The sequence below is a fragment of the Salvelinus fontinalis genome, unplaced genomic scaffold (assembly GCF_029448725.1).
Source record: "Salvelinus fontinalis isolate EN_2023a unplaced genomic scaffold, ASM2944872v1 scaffold_0951, whole genome shotgun sequence".
NCBI classification, from domain to species: domain Eukaryota; kingdom Metazoa; phylum Chordata; class Actinopteri; order Salmoniformes; family Salmonidae; genus Salvelinus; species Salvelinus fontinalis.
The window spans coordinates 54205-68094 of record NW_026601160.1 but is presented as its reverse complement, the minus strand read 5'-3'; the positions used below and the strand labels follow the sequence as shown (position 1 = coordinate 68094).

At 43.2% G+C, this 13890-nt stretch overlaps 1 protein-coding gene across 1 annotated transcript in view; it reads left to right on the top strand.

Moving 5' to 3' along the window:
• The first annotated feature begins 13505 nt into the window (after nt 1–13505).
• The window catches only part of LOC129847803 (semaphorin-3ab-like), a 31480-nt gene continuing 31095 nt past the window's right edge, over nt 13506–13890 (top strand). Inside the window, exon 1 of the mRNA XM_055915485.1 lies at nt 13506–13851. Coding sequence (XP_055771460.1) covers nt 13693–13851 — 159 coding nt within the window. The 5' untranslated portion in view covers nt 13506–13692. The remainder of the gene's footprint in view (nt 13852–13890) is intronic.

Below are 13890 nucleotides of genomic sequence, written 5' to 3'. Positions count from 1 at the left end.
ATCAAAATACAATAAACACATTCAAATACACATTATTATACACGAAAAAATCACATCAAAATACAATAAACACAATAAAATATACATTATTATACACAACAAATCACATCAAAATACAATAAACACAATAAAATACACATTATTATACACAACAAATCACATCAAAATACAATATACACATTCAAATACACATTATTATACACAAAAAATCACATCAAAATACAATATACACATTAAAATACACATTATTATACACAACCATACACATCAGAATACAATATACACATTAAAATGCATATTATTATACACAGCAATACACATCAAAATAAAATACACAAATTAAAATACTCATTATTTTACACAACAATACATGAAAAGCAAAACACAGTCATAAAAGACACACATTCTTCAGTAAAAAGGTCCCCTAACAGCCGTCTGAAATGTCCTAAACAGAGGCACCTATTCCTCCAATATGAAAGTGCATTGGAGATCATTCCACATGTAAGGCAGATATACCCAACTCAGTGGAGATCGAAAGAGTTAGCCATCCCTGAGACCGGCTCTGGTATCTCGTACGTCTATAAGTTAACAATTAAGTAAGGTATGGCGGAAGTTTATCCTTATAGAATGGATGTATACTTGTAATTTTGACTATGGTTACGGTGAGGACATTGGGTCCAGTGTGTGACAGGGATGACTCCTGTGTTTTATGTATAGAGGGTTTGGTTACTGAGTGGACAGTGTGTGTTGCAGCAGTGTGTGTGGATCAGACCCAGCTGCTAAGACTCGTCAGTCAGCCACAAGGAGCACCACTCCAGGGTCATGTTTCACCCAGGCTAACGTCTCTATGGTGTGCATGTGTGGTGCATGTGTAAAAGTCTCTGTTTGTCTGTCTGTGTGTGTGCATGTGTGTGTGTGTATCCGACTGTCTCTCTGTCAGTCTGTCCCTCTGTCTCTGTCAGTCTGTCACTGTCAGTCTGTCTCTCTGTCAGTCTGTCAGTCTGTGTCTCTGTCAGTCTGTCTCTCTGGCATTCTGTCAGTCTGTCAGTTTGTCTCTCTGTCAGTCTGTCTGCCTGTCAGTCTGTCAGTCTGTCTCTCTGTCAGTCTGTCTCTCTGTCAGTATGTCAGTTTGTCTATCTGTCAGTCTGTCTCTCTGTCAGTCTGTCTCTCTGTCAGTATGTCAGTCTGTCTATCTGTCAGTCTGTCTCTCTGTCAGTCTGTCCCTCTGTCTCTGTCAGTCTGTCTCTCTGTCTCTGTCAGTCTGTCCCTCTGTCTCTGTCAGTCTGTCTATGTGTTTGTGTCACCTTTTGTGTATATGTTAATTGTGTGAGCGTGAGTCTCTTGGTGTAATCTCAAACTCTTTGGTAAGCCTTAGTAATGTTGAACATTATGCTTGACTAAAGACATACCATACTAACAGTGGAGGGCAACAGACACGACCTCACCAACCACCGCCTTTCAAAACCCAATCCATCAGTGGGTCTAATGATCCACCAATCTTTCCCTTTCAGCAAAGCTTAGTGCCTGTGTGTGTGTGTGTGTGTGTGTGTGTGTGTGTGTGTGTGTGTGTGTGTGTGTGTGTGTTTGTGTGTGTGTGTGTGTGTGTGCGTGTGCGTGTGCGTGTGTGTGTGTGCGTGCGTGCGTGCGTGTGCATGATTTCATCATAATTGAGAACAGGGACAACAATGACCCGCCTGGGGTAACAGGATCATTTAGTCCTGCATGAGTGGGCATTCTGCAGTCACGGGGGGTTTAGGGTTGAACCGTTTCTGCAGTCATGGGGGGTTTAGGGTTGAACCGTTTCTGCAGTCACGGGGGGTTTATAGGGTTGAACCGTTTCTGTTGTCATCGGCTGGTTAAACTACTCTCTGTGGTCTACTCCTAGTGTCAGGCGGAGAATCCAAATAATTAAATGGTTCCACATACGGTCCCTCTCCCCCTCTCTGTTTCTCTCTCTCCATTTCTCTGTCTATATTTCTCTCTATTTCTCTCTCTATTTCTCTCTCTCTCTTTCTATCCCTCCCTCTTTCTCTCTCTCTCTCTCCTCTCTCACTCTCTTTTTCTCCCTCTCTTTTCTCCCTCTTTCTCTTGCAGCTCAAAGAAAATCAGGAATGTCATGCGGTTACTCAGAAATATATTATTTTGCCCAAGAAAGATGAGTATCACTATAAGCTGAAATTCTATCCATTCTTATCCCAGTCATAGGAAGAGTTTGTGGTTGGGGATGCCTTGTTAGGGTGGCTGATTCATAACCTATGGGGGGTTGAGTTGACCTACGCACATCCTGTTAGAAAGTAAAGCACGACTTGTAGATACAGATCAAGTCGGAAGCTTACATACACCTTAGCCAAATACATTTAAACTCAGTTTTTCACAATTCCTGACACTTCATCCTAGTAAAAATTCCCTGTCTTAGGCCAGTTAGGATCACCACTTTATTTTAAGAATGTGAAATGTCAGAATAATAGTAGAGAGAATGATTTATTTCAGCTTTTATTTCTTTCATCACATTACCAGTGGGTCAGAAGTTTACATACACTCAAATAATATTTAGTAGGATTGCCTTTAAATTGTTTAACTTGGGTCAAACGTTTTGGGTAGCCTTCCACAAGCTTCCCGCCCTAAGTTTGGTTATTTTTGGCCCATTCCTCCTGACAGAGCTGATGTAACTGAGTCAGGTTTGTAGGCCTCCTTGCTCGCACACGCTTTTTCAGTTCTGACGATAAAATTTTCTGTAGGATGAGGTCAGGGCTTTGTCATGGCCACTCCAATACCTTGACTTTGTTGTCCATTTTGCCACAACTTTTGAAGTGTGCTTGGGGTCATTGTCCATTTGGAAGACCCATTTGTGACCAAGCTTTAACTTCCTGACTGGTGTCTTGAGATGTTGCTTCAATATATCCACATCATTTTCCTACCTCATGACGCCTTCTATTTTTTGAAGTGCACCAGTCCCTCCAGCAGCAAAGCACCCCCACAACATGATGCTGCCACTCCCGTGCTTCATGGTTGGGATGGTGTTCTTCGGCTTGCAAGCCTCCCCCTTTTTCCTCCAAACATAAAGATGGTCATTATGGCCAAACAGTTCTATTTTTGTTTCATCAGACCAGAGGACATTTCTCCAAAAAGTAGGATCTTTGTTCCCATGTGCAGTTGCAAACCGTAGTCTGGCTTTTTTTATGGCGGTTTTGGAGCAGTGGCTTCTTCCTTGCTGAGCGGCCTTTCAGGTTACGTCAATATAGGACTGGCTTTACTGTGGATGTAGACACTTTTGTACCTGTTTCCTCCAGCATCTTCACAAGGTCCTTTCTGTTGTTCTGGGATTGATTTGCACTTTTCACACCAAAGACGTTCATCCCTAAGAGACAGAACGCGTCTCCTTCCTGAGCGGTATGACGGCTGCGGGGTCCCATGGTGTTTACACTTGTGTACTATTGTTTGTACAGATGAACGTGGTACATTCAGGCGTCTACAATTTGTTTTCTGAGGTCTTGGCTGGTTTGTTTTGTTTTTCCCATGATGTCAAGCAAAGAGGCACTGAGTTTGAAGGTAGGCCTTGAAATACATCTACAGGTAAACCTCCAATTGACTCAAATGATGTCAATTAGCCTATCAGAAGCTTCTAAAGCCATGACATAATTTTCTGGAATTTTCCAAACTGTTTAAAGGCACAGTCAACTTAGTGTATGTAAACTTCTGACCCACTAGAATTGTGATACGGTGAATTATAAGTGAAATCTGCCTGTAAACAATTGTTTGAAAAATTACTTGTGTCATGCACAAAGTCCTTATCTTTACCAACTTGCCAAAACTATAGTTTGTTAACAAGAAATTTCTGGAGCGGTTGAAAAACTAGTTTTAATGACTCCAACCTAAGTGTATGTAAACTTCCGACTTCAACTGTAGGTACCGATGAACTTACTGTTTGTAGCTACTGTAGGAGAGGTTGCAACAAACATGGAGTGAACATTCACAAGGATGGTTACTCTCTCAGGAATAGCTACCACTATGGAGAAATCATAAAGGATGGTAACTCTCTAAGGAATAGCTACCACTGTGGAGAAATCATAAAGGATAGTTACTCTCTCATGAATAGCTACCACTGTGGAGAAATCATAAAGGATGGTTACTCTCTAAGGAATAGCTACCACTGTGGAGAAATCATAAAGGATGGTTACTCTCTCAGGAATAGCTACCACTGTGGAGAAATCATAAAGGATGCTAACTATCTAAGGCAGGGGTGTCAAACTCATTCCACGGAGGGCCTAGTGTCTGCAAGTTTTTGGTTTTTCCTTTCAATAAAGCCCTAGACAACCAGGTGTGGGGAGTTCCTAACTAATTAGTGATGTTAATTCATCAATCAAGTACAAGGGAGGAGCGAAAACCCGCAGACACTCGGCCCCCCGTGGAATGAGTTTGACACCTGTGATCTAAGGAATAGCTACCACTGTGGAGAAATCATAAAGGATGGTTACTCTCTCAGGAATAGCTACCACTGTGGAGAAATCATAAAGGATGGTTACTCTCTCAGGAATAGCTACCACTGTGGAGAAATCATAAAGGATGGTTACTCTCTCAGGAATAGCTACCACTGTGGAGAAATCATAAAGGATGGTTACTCTCTAAGGAATAGCTACCACTGTGGAGAAATCATAAAGGATGGTTACTCTCTCAGGAATAGCTACCACTGTGGAGAAATCATAAAGGATGGTTACTCTCTCAGGAATAGCTACCACTGTGGAGAAATCATAAAGGATGGTTACTCTCTCAGGAATAGCTACCACTGTGGAGAAATCATAAAGGATGGTTACTCTCTAAGGAATAGCTACCACTGTGGAGAAATCATAAAGGATGGTTTCTCTCTCAGGAATAGCTACCACTGTGGAGAAATCATAAAGGATGGTTACTCTCTCAGGAATAGCTACCACTGTGGAGAAATCACAAAGGATGGTTACTCTCTAAGGAATAGCTACCACTGTGGAGAAATCATAAAGGATGGTTACTCTCTAAGGAATAGCTACCACTGTGGAGAAATCATAAAGGATGGTTACTCTCTCAGGAATAGCTACCACTGTGGAGAAATCATAATGGATGGTTACTCTCTAAGGAATAGCTACCACTGTGGAGAAATCATAAAGGATTGTTACTCTCTCAGGAATAGCTACCACTGTGGAGAAATCATAAAGGATGCTAACTATCTAAGGCAGGGGTGTCAAACTCATTCCACGGAGGGCCTAGTGTCTGCAAGTTTTTGGTTTTTCCTTTCAATAAAGCCCTAGACAACCAGGTGTGGGGAGTTCCTAACTAATTAGTGATGTTAATTCATCAATCAAGTACAAGGGAGGAGCGAAAACCCGCAGACACTCGGCCCCCCGTGGAATGAGTTTGACACCTGTGATCTAAGGAATAGCTACCACTGTGGAGAAATCATAAAGGATGGTTACTCTCTCAGGAATAGCTACCACTGTGGAGAAATCATAAAGGATGGTTACTCTCTCAGGAATAGCTACCACTGTGGAGAAATCATAAAGGATGGTTACTCTCTCAGGAATAGCTACCACTGTGGAGAAATCATAAAGGATGGTTACTCTCTAAGGAATAGCTACCACTGTGGAGAAATCATAAAGGATGGTTACTCTCTCAGGAATAGCTACCACTGTGGAGAAATCATAAAGGATGGTTACTCTCTCAGGAATAGCTACCACTGTGGAGAAATCATAAAGGATGGTTACTCTCTCAGGAATAGCTACCACTGTGGAGAAATCATAAAGGATGGTTACTCTCTAAGGAATAGCTACCACTGTGGAGAAATCATAAAGGATGGTTTCTCTCTCAGGAATAGCTACCACTGTGGAGAAATCATAATGGATGGTTACTCTCTAAGGAATAGCTACCACTGTGGAGAAATCATAAAGGATGGTTACTCTCTCAGGAATAGCTACCACTGTGGAGAAATCATAAAGGATGGTTACTCTCTCATGAATAGCTACCACTGTGGAGAAATCAAGGCTATAATGTTTGGTTCAGTTTTAAAGAAAAAGTGTGTCAAAACAGGCATAAGTACAGTAGAGTGACCTCAGAATCCAACCAGGTCCATGAAATGGAGAACCAACTGAATGAAACATTCATCCACATGTTCTGTCCAATGGAACACTTTGAAGTGTCTAAACCCTCAAAAGAGTCCCTAGGTTTAGACATGAATAGTTCCTGTGTTTAAATGGTGTGTCAGTGTCACTAAGGGCGAGACACCTGTATTTCAAGTTTCTGTTTACACTCGCAGCCGTTTTCAATGCCTGTCAATCGTCGTTTCGGATTAATCCATCGGTTTTGGACGTTTCTGTTATAGTAACCGTTACTGCGGCAACCTGCCACACACACCAGCAGCTGCGAAAGGGGAGAAGAAGTGCAGAAAAAGGAGGAAGGAGAGGAGAGGCCAAGCATCAAGGCTTTTGGCTATCCCAGGGCTTAATTAAGATAACATTCAAAAAATGTGTTGCTCAAAGCCTCCCCCACCTTTCCATTGAAATGCGTCCACCACCTGTGCTTGCTCTGCAGCAGAGGTTGGCTTGAGGGCGCAGAAAAACCACACCGCACCACACACCCAGAATGGAGTGAGGGAAAGAGAGAGACAGAGAGATGGATGCCAAACCAGACTGTTGGTGTTGGGTGGGAGAAGGGCGTTTTCCTTTTCCAAAGTCTGTTATTGTTCTTTGAAAGATAAACAGGTAGCTCCCAAATCATCTGCAAGATCTGTTCAGATTTATCTTCAATCTCTTCCTCTCTCTCCACACACTCTCCGCACGCAACACACACAGACATGCACACACACATGTTCACACCCCAACCTCCCACACACACACACACACACACACACACACACACACACACACACACACACACACACACACACACACACACACACACACACACACACACACACATACACACACACACACACACACACACACACACACACACACACACACACACACACCAATCTCCCCCCCCACCCCCACCCACACACACACTGGTTTTTACCCCCCCCCCCCCCCCCACACACACACACACACACACTAGTTTTTATATCCTCGTGGGGACCTAAAATTGATGTACATTCAAAATCCTATTTTCCCTAACCCCTAACCTTAAACTTAACCCCTAAACCTAACCCTAATGCCTAAACCTAACCCCTAAACCTAATTGTAACCCAAACCCTACTAATTGTAACCCTAAACCTAACCCCTAAGCTTAAAATAGCCATTTTCCTCATGGGGAAAATGGTTCTCCACAAGGGAGAATTTTCCTTCTTTTACTATCCTTGTGGGGACTTCTGGGGATTTCAGGTCCCCACGAGGATAGTATAACAAGACCACACACACACATCGACATACACTCCTCCTGTCAACCCCATCCAGGAAACAGGAAGCTATGCCAACAGATCTAGGACGTCACTAGTTACCACAGCCACAATGTCAGAAAGCCCACTTACTCAACTAATCAGATGAGTGAGTATGATGACACGTATGCCGTCTCAAAAGGCCCGCCTACCTGACTAATCAGATGAGGGAGTGTGGGAGTGCATTAAGTTTCGCGGGAAACACCTCATTCTCAAAATGGCATATCGAGTTCAAGTGTGAGGAACTAAATACATTCGGGAACAGGAATTGGCAACGTCACTAAAATTCTATAACATTGAGAAACTAGTAGCTAACTGTTGCTACTCATCTAAAATAAGCTAGCTAGCTAACATAAGGGATTCCATTCCAAGCACAGAGTTATTGTGTTTGATAGAGCTGCCTTTCATTCTAATAGTAATACATCATGTTATTGACCTTCAACAGATGCTCAGCCTTTGGCAGGAAAGAAAACTACTCATTTGGGAGAGTAAAAGTCTCCAATTCAATGGTTTTCCATTTCAGGTTGTTGGCACAAAGACGTATGGATGCCACCAGCGGATAGACAGACAAACAAACGCCCAAGAGAAATATGCTTCTGAAATGAACAAGAAGTCCAAAGACAGATCACTGTAATTTACTCTATACACTTTTACAACATTCATTTCATTTGAATCATTTTGAAGTATAACTAACAATGTCATGTTCCTCAATAAAATGGAAGATGGGACCTGAAACGGGTGTCCTGACTCTGTGGTCGCTAAAGATCCCATGGTACTCATTGCAAGAGTCTGTCATACCATTTGATGTGTAATGTGTATATCAAACCGTATTCCTATCATTTAATACTGTCTATAAAAGCACCATGTATGTAAATTGTATGAATAATGTACAATATATGTAACAAAATATCTGATAAAAAAACTAAAATGTAAAACAAAGTTACTTTGTCCTTCGAAGAGAGGGGGGGATGGGCCAATAAAAGAAATAGAAGTATACTATGTAAGTGGGGTTAGGGTGGAGAGTTTCCCCTTACATTATAAAGAGCTTTGGGTGTCTAGAAAAGTGCCATGTACTGTAAGTCCAATCAATTATTATTATAACATGTCTTGCCATCTTCCATAGCCTGAACACCATGTCTTTGTACAGAGACGGAAACTGGTAGGAAATGACGAAAAGGTGGACGGCAAGGCTATGTTAAGTTAAAGTTGCAGTATGTACGTTTTGGGGCAACCTGACCAAGTTCACATAGAAATGTGAGTTGTAGATCTGTCATTCTCTTAAAAGCAAGTCCCTATTTCTATGCTTCCCGTTCTTAAGTTTCATTTTTGCATCTTATACTTTTGGTTTTGTACACCAGCTTCAAACAGTGAAAAAAAATGGTTATTGAAAATATATTTCACAGCGGTTTAGATGGTACAATGATTCTCCACACTATACTTGCTTGTTTAGTTACAAACTGAAATTAGGCAAACTATTAGACATTTTGCAACAAGGAAATGGAGTGATTTCTACATTTTGCAACTTTGAATTAGTAAATGTAACAGGGCTGAAGTTTTCCATCTTAAATCAGCCAATTTAAAAATTAAAAAACTTCTGTGAACCTTTCTGTGAAACTGCACTTTTTACTTGCGGATTACTTGAAATTAAAAATTGAAAATCAAGATGTGTCAATTTGTTTGTCTACATGCCATTTTAAAAACAATGCAGATATTGGAGTAAACCTATTTGGGGTTAAGACAAGTAACTGTGAGTAAGTGCAAACATAATGATAGTTTGAATAGGACATCTGATTACCACTTTGCATTTAGAACGTTTGGTTTTATTATTGTAGCTAATAGAAACCAAATCATTGATGGATCACAAGGTAAAAGCATGTATCTTGTCTGCCCCTGCAAGCCGGTCGGCATACGCATCATCACAATTCTTCATCTGATCGATCATTTCCCATGAACCGCCAGTATACAGGTCATCACACTCCCTCATCTGATTGGTCAAGTAGGCGGGCCTTCTGACTTTGTGGCTGTGGTAACTAGTGCCAACGACAGATCTGGCAGAGAAACAGGAAATGAAATGGTGAAAGAGGAAATGAGGCGATTTCAAACACAGGTAGTCTCTACTTCTGTTCCCCAGAATACCTCTCTCCCACTACCAACACTCCCCAATAAATGCTGCTATTATTCCTATAGCCTAGTGTTGCATAAGTTTATTGTGAAGTGCTTTTTTCCTGTTGGGCCTTACTTTTATGCTCGAGTCATTCAGATAAACATATATAAACATAATTGAATGTCTCGCCGCTTTTCATGTTTGGTTATTCTGCCATTGTGCTGAGTGTAGAGGGTGTAGGCGACTGAAAGGCCTCTCTGTTTAGAGAATGGAAAGATGAAGGGCACTCCTCCTGACAATCACACTTGAGATTTCAATTTGGATAGTTTTTTCCCCCAGAGGCTTTTAAAAAAAAACAAGAGCCAGGTTATTTCCCATAATGGCGTACGATAAGGAGCGAATCATTTATTTGAATGAATCAGGAGTGTTTATCGGTTTCGAGGACGTACTTAATGCGAACACATGTCCACGCGGAGAAAGAGTGCTTGAACACATGGAGAGGTGTGTGCCTGAGCAGGCACAGGTATACAGACAGACAGACAGACAGACAGACAGACAGACAGGTCTGTGGTCCAGATTCAGCCCCACCTACCTGTCTTCTGTGTGTGAGGGAGAGCAGGGAAACAGAGGATGTGTTTGAAGAGAAGGAGGTTTGTATAAGTGAGTGTGTGAGATGGGCAGCAGTGTGTGTGTGTGTGTGTGTGTGTGTGTGTGTGTGTGTGTGTGTGTGTGTGTGTGTGTGTGTGTGTGTGTGTGTGTGTGTGTGTGTGTGTGTGTGTGTGTGTGTGTGTGTGTGTGTGTGTGTGTGTGTGAGAGTGGTGGGAGTGTGGTGGTGTGGGGCAGTGTGTGTGTGTGTGTGTGTGTGTGTGTGTGTGTGTTTGAAAGAGGTGGGAGTGTGGCGGTGTTGGGCAGAGTGTGTGTGTGTGTGTGGTAGAAACTGCTGAGTGGGCTCAGTGTTCCACTGGTTAATGCTGCCATTGCAGAAACACTGATTGGATTACAACTTAGTCTGGGAAGAGGAGTGTGTGTGTGCGTGCATGCGTGTGTGTGTGTTTATATCTCTGTGTGTGTGTGACTGTACATCTGCTCCCTTGCACAAGGCCGTTGTGCTCTGTGTGTGCTGTGTGTGAACATGTCTCTGAACGAGCGTGTCCGTCTTTACCTCTTGGGTTCTTAGGTGTCTCGCCCCAGTTCCATCGGCCTCGCAGCCGTGGCGATCCTCAGCTACGACAATGCCTTGCTCAGCCTACCATCCCAACTTGTCTTACTCTGAGAACACGACGTGTTGAAATATGTGGCATGTGTTTAATCTCCGGCCCATCTGGGGGAAACCTTTCGCGATGGATCTCCACGGCTGCCATTATGGAGAGAGCGTGCAAATTCCTGGCTCCAGGGTTCAACAGTCGCTCACTTTTAGAGGGCTTTTAAAGGGGCAGGAAGTGTCAGATCCAGGGCCAAAATGGCAGAGAGCATAGCTGCATACCTTTCTGTTCTGTTTTGAGATGAGCAGATCTCGTCTGCTCTTCCTATTTTTTGTCTCTGTCCATTGTCTTAGGTATATCCGTCTCGCTCTCTTTATCTGTTCTCTGTCTCTCACAGTGGAGGCTGTTGAGGGGAGAACGGCTCATAATAATGGCCGGAACGGAGCAGATGGAATGGCATCAAACACCTGGGAACCATGTGTTTGATGTATTTGATATCATTCCACTAATTCTGCTCCAGTCATTACCAGAAGCCTGTCCTCCCCAATGAAGGTGCCACCAACCTCCTGTGGTCTCTCATAAGTCTCCCTCTTCCATTCTCCTCTTTCACCCTCTCTTCCTCACCTTTTGTTTTTGTAGCAGAAGTTCTATTCAGGTTATCAGTTATCAACTCCATTTAAAAACCATCACAGTTCAATATGTGACTTATTTTCTTCCATCTCTTCCCTTCCTCTCTGACCAACTCTCTCCTTTTTCCCCTTTACTTACTGTATGTAATAGAAGTCCACCTCTTCAACCATTACCTTCACTGTAAAGCACTTTTCCTTGTGCTCACTATAACTTGTTTCCTGTCCGGGGGCTGTCATAGCTGATTGGTTGATTAGGAGTAAAGGGTTATCTGATAGGCTGTTGGCCCGGTGATGATGGGCCAGCCACTGACGATGCCTCCAGACTCTGGATCAGTCAGCCAGTCTCTCTTTGTCTACTTGATATTTCTTCTCTGGTTACATCTGCTCTAACTGTTGGAGAAGCTGTTAGATGACTGATGGACATGCATACATAGGCAGCAGCGTGCACACAGAATTGCACACAAGTACTGTATAATGACGTACCTATGAACAACACACACACACACACACACACACACACACACACACACACACACACACACACACACACACACACACACACACACACACACACACACACACACACACACACACACACACACACACACACACACACACACACACACATAGACAGACAGACAGACAGATTGCCATAAAGGCGATACAGACAGCACAATATCAGTACTGTAACACCAACTACTACACACACCTTGAAAGCCTCCCATTCAGCCTTGAAGCAGCCCTAGTCGACCTAGATGAGCTGTGAGCTGCTTTATTGGGTGATCCACAGTCGCCCCTCATCCCGCTCTCTTCCCCTCCTCATCCCATTGGGAATACCATGGAACACTTGATACAGAGCGATGTTGACACAGACGAGAGGATCACTGACACCCCCCACCCCCTCTCCTCCTTCTTCTCTCTATACACACAGATGTCCACGATCTTACCCACAATACCCAGGGAGAGTGGGCGCAGATGGCTTCTCTGGGGTTAAGGTTCCAAGTGGCATCCTATTCCCGACATAGTACACTACTTATGACTAGGACCCATAGAGCCCTGGTCAAAAGTAGTGCACTATGTAGGGTTAATAGTGTGCCATTTAGGGCGATATTCTAGCCGCCCGTCAATCAGGGCTCAGAGGAGATGGCAGTCCAGACTGCCAGTGGGGACGGTGATGGAAGAGCTAGCGTGATGCATGGTGCTGAGACATGGTTTTTAATGTACCTGTAATTTCTGTACAGGCCATATGTCTACAGTATGTCCAGGTGTGTCTGATACAAGGAGTGTAGCCTGAATGGAAGCAGATACGAAGTAGGGCAGAATCCGACCCCTGAAAAACTGTAAGAGACGCATCAATTATGTTATCATCATGCTCACTTATCTTAATCATTCTTTCAGATTTTCTAGGAACGTTTTTTGACCAGGTTGTTTGGTTGAGTAACAATTCTGATTCGTATTGAGGAACCAGAGGCAAAAACACAGCAACACTGTTGTCTTCTGAGTTGGTTATTTTAGTTGGTGTAATGAAGGCTGGCTCGGCTTTATCTCAGCAGTCTCAACATGCTGTTACTACTGTCAGAGGTTTTGTCTCAGGTTGGGGGATGTTTAGTTGACCTGACAGGTTTATAGGAACTTACTGTTCTGCCTCCACCTGCTGTTTATGCAGGTGACTCTGCACACACTGTACTACACTTCTTAACTGACCACACACAGCCTTGCCCCGAGTGCCTATAAAAGATTCAGCCAATCACATGCTTGGGCAGCTTTTGCGCCATGCTGAGATTGGGTCACGCAGTGTCCACCTTAGAGGGCTGACGTCATGCCTGACCAGATCTGTGTGACATCCCAAAGGGCAGTTTTGGTGAACCTTTTTAGAAGTGTCTAGCTTGAGAAATCTGAACTCCCAGAACTTAAATTCTTCATCTGTCTGTGTCCCTTTACCAGGAACACAGTCATACAATACTCTGTTGTGCCACAATTCATTTGCTGTTGGTTATAACAGTAACATTGACTACCGACATGCAGCGCATCTGAATTGAAGCTCTTTAGATATTTTTGTCTGTCTATTCTAGGGTTGTTTAATTCCTGTACCTTTCCCAAAACGCTCTGTATTTTTCAGAAATCCTGGTTGGGAGGTGTCTGGAATTAAGAGAGAATAAGCTGGAAATCCAGGAATCCTACAACCATGATTTCTAGAAAAGCAGGGAATTTGGGGAAAATGACTGGAACTGTTAAACCCTTGTCTGTCTGTCTACACACCCATCCATTCATCCATCTGTCCACCTTTCTTCCTCTTCCATCCATCCGTCTGTCTATCTGCTTTAGACTCACCATGCTCTGTCCTCTGTGTGTGTTTCAGAGATGGTAGAATCCAGTAACCTCATCACTTTCAACGGCCTCAGCAACAGCTCCGGCTACGACACCTTCCTATTGGACGAGGAGAGAGGAAGACTGTTGGTGGGTGCCGAGGACCACGTCTTCTCCTTCGACTTGGTCAATCTCAACAGAGAGCACAAACAGGTAAGAGTCCTACTCTTTGACCGCACACAAGTTCAACAT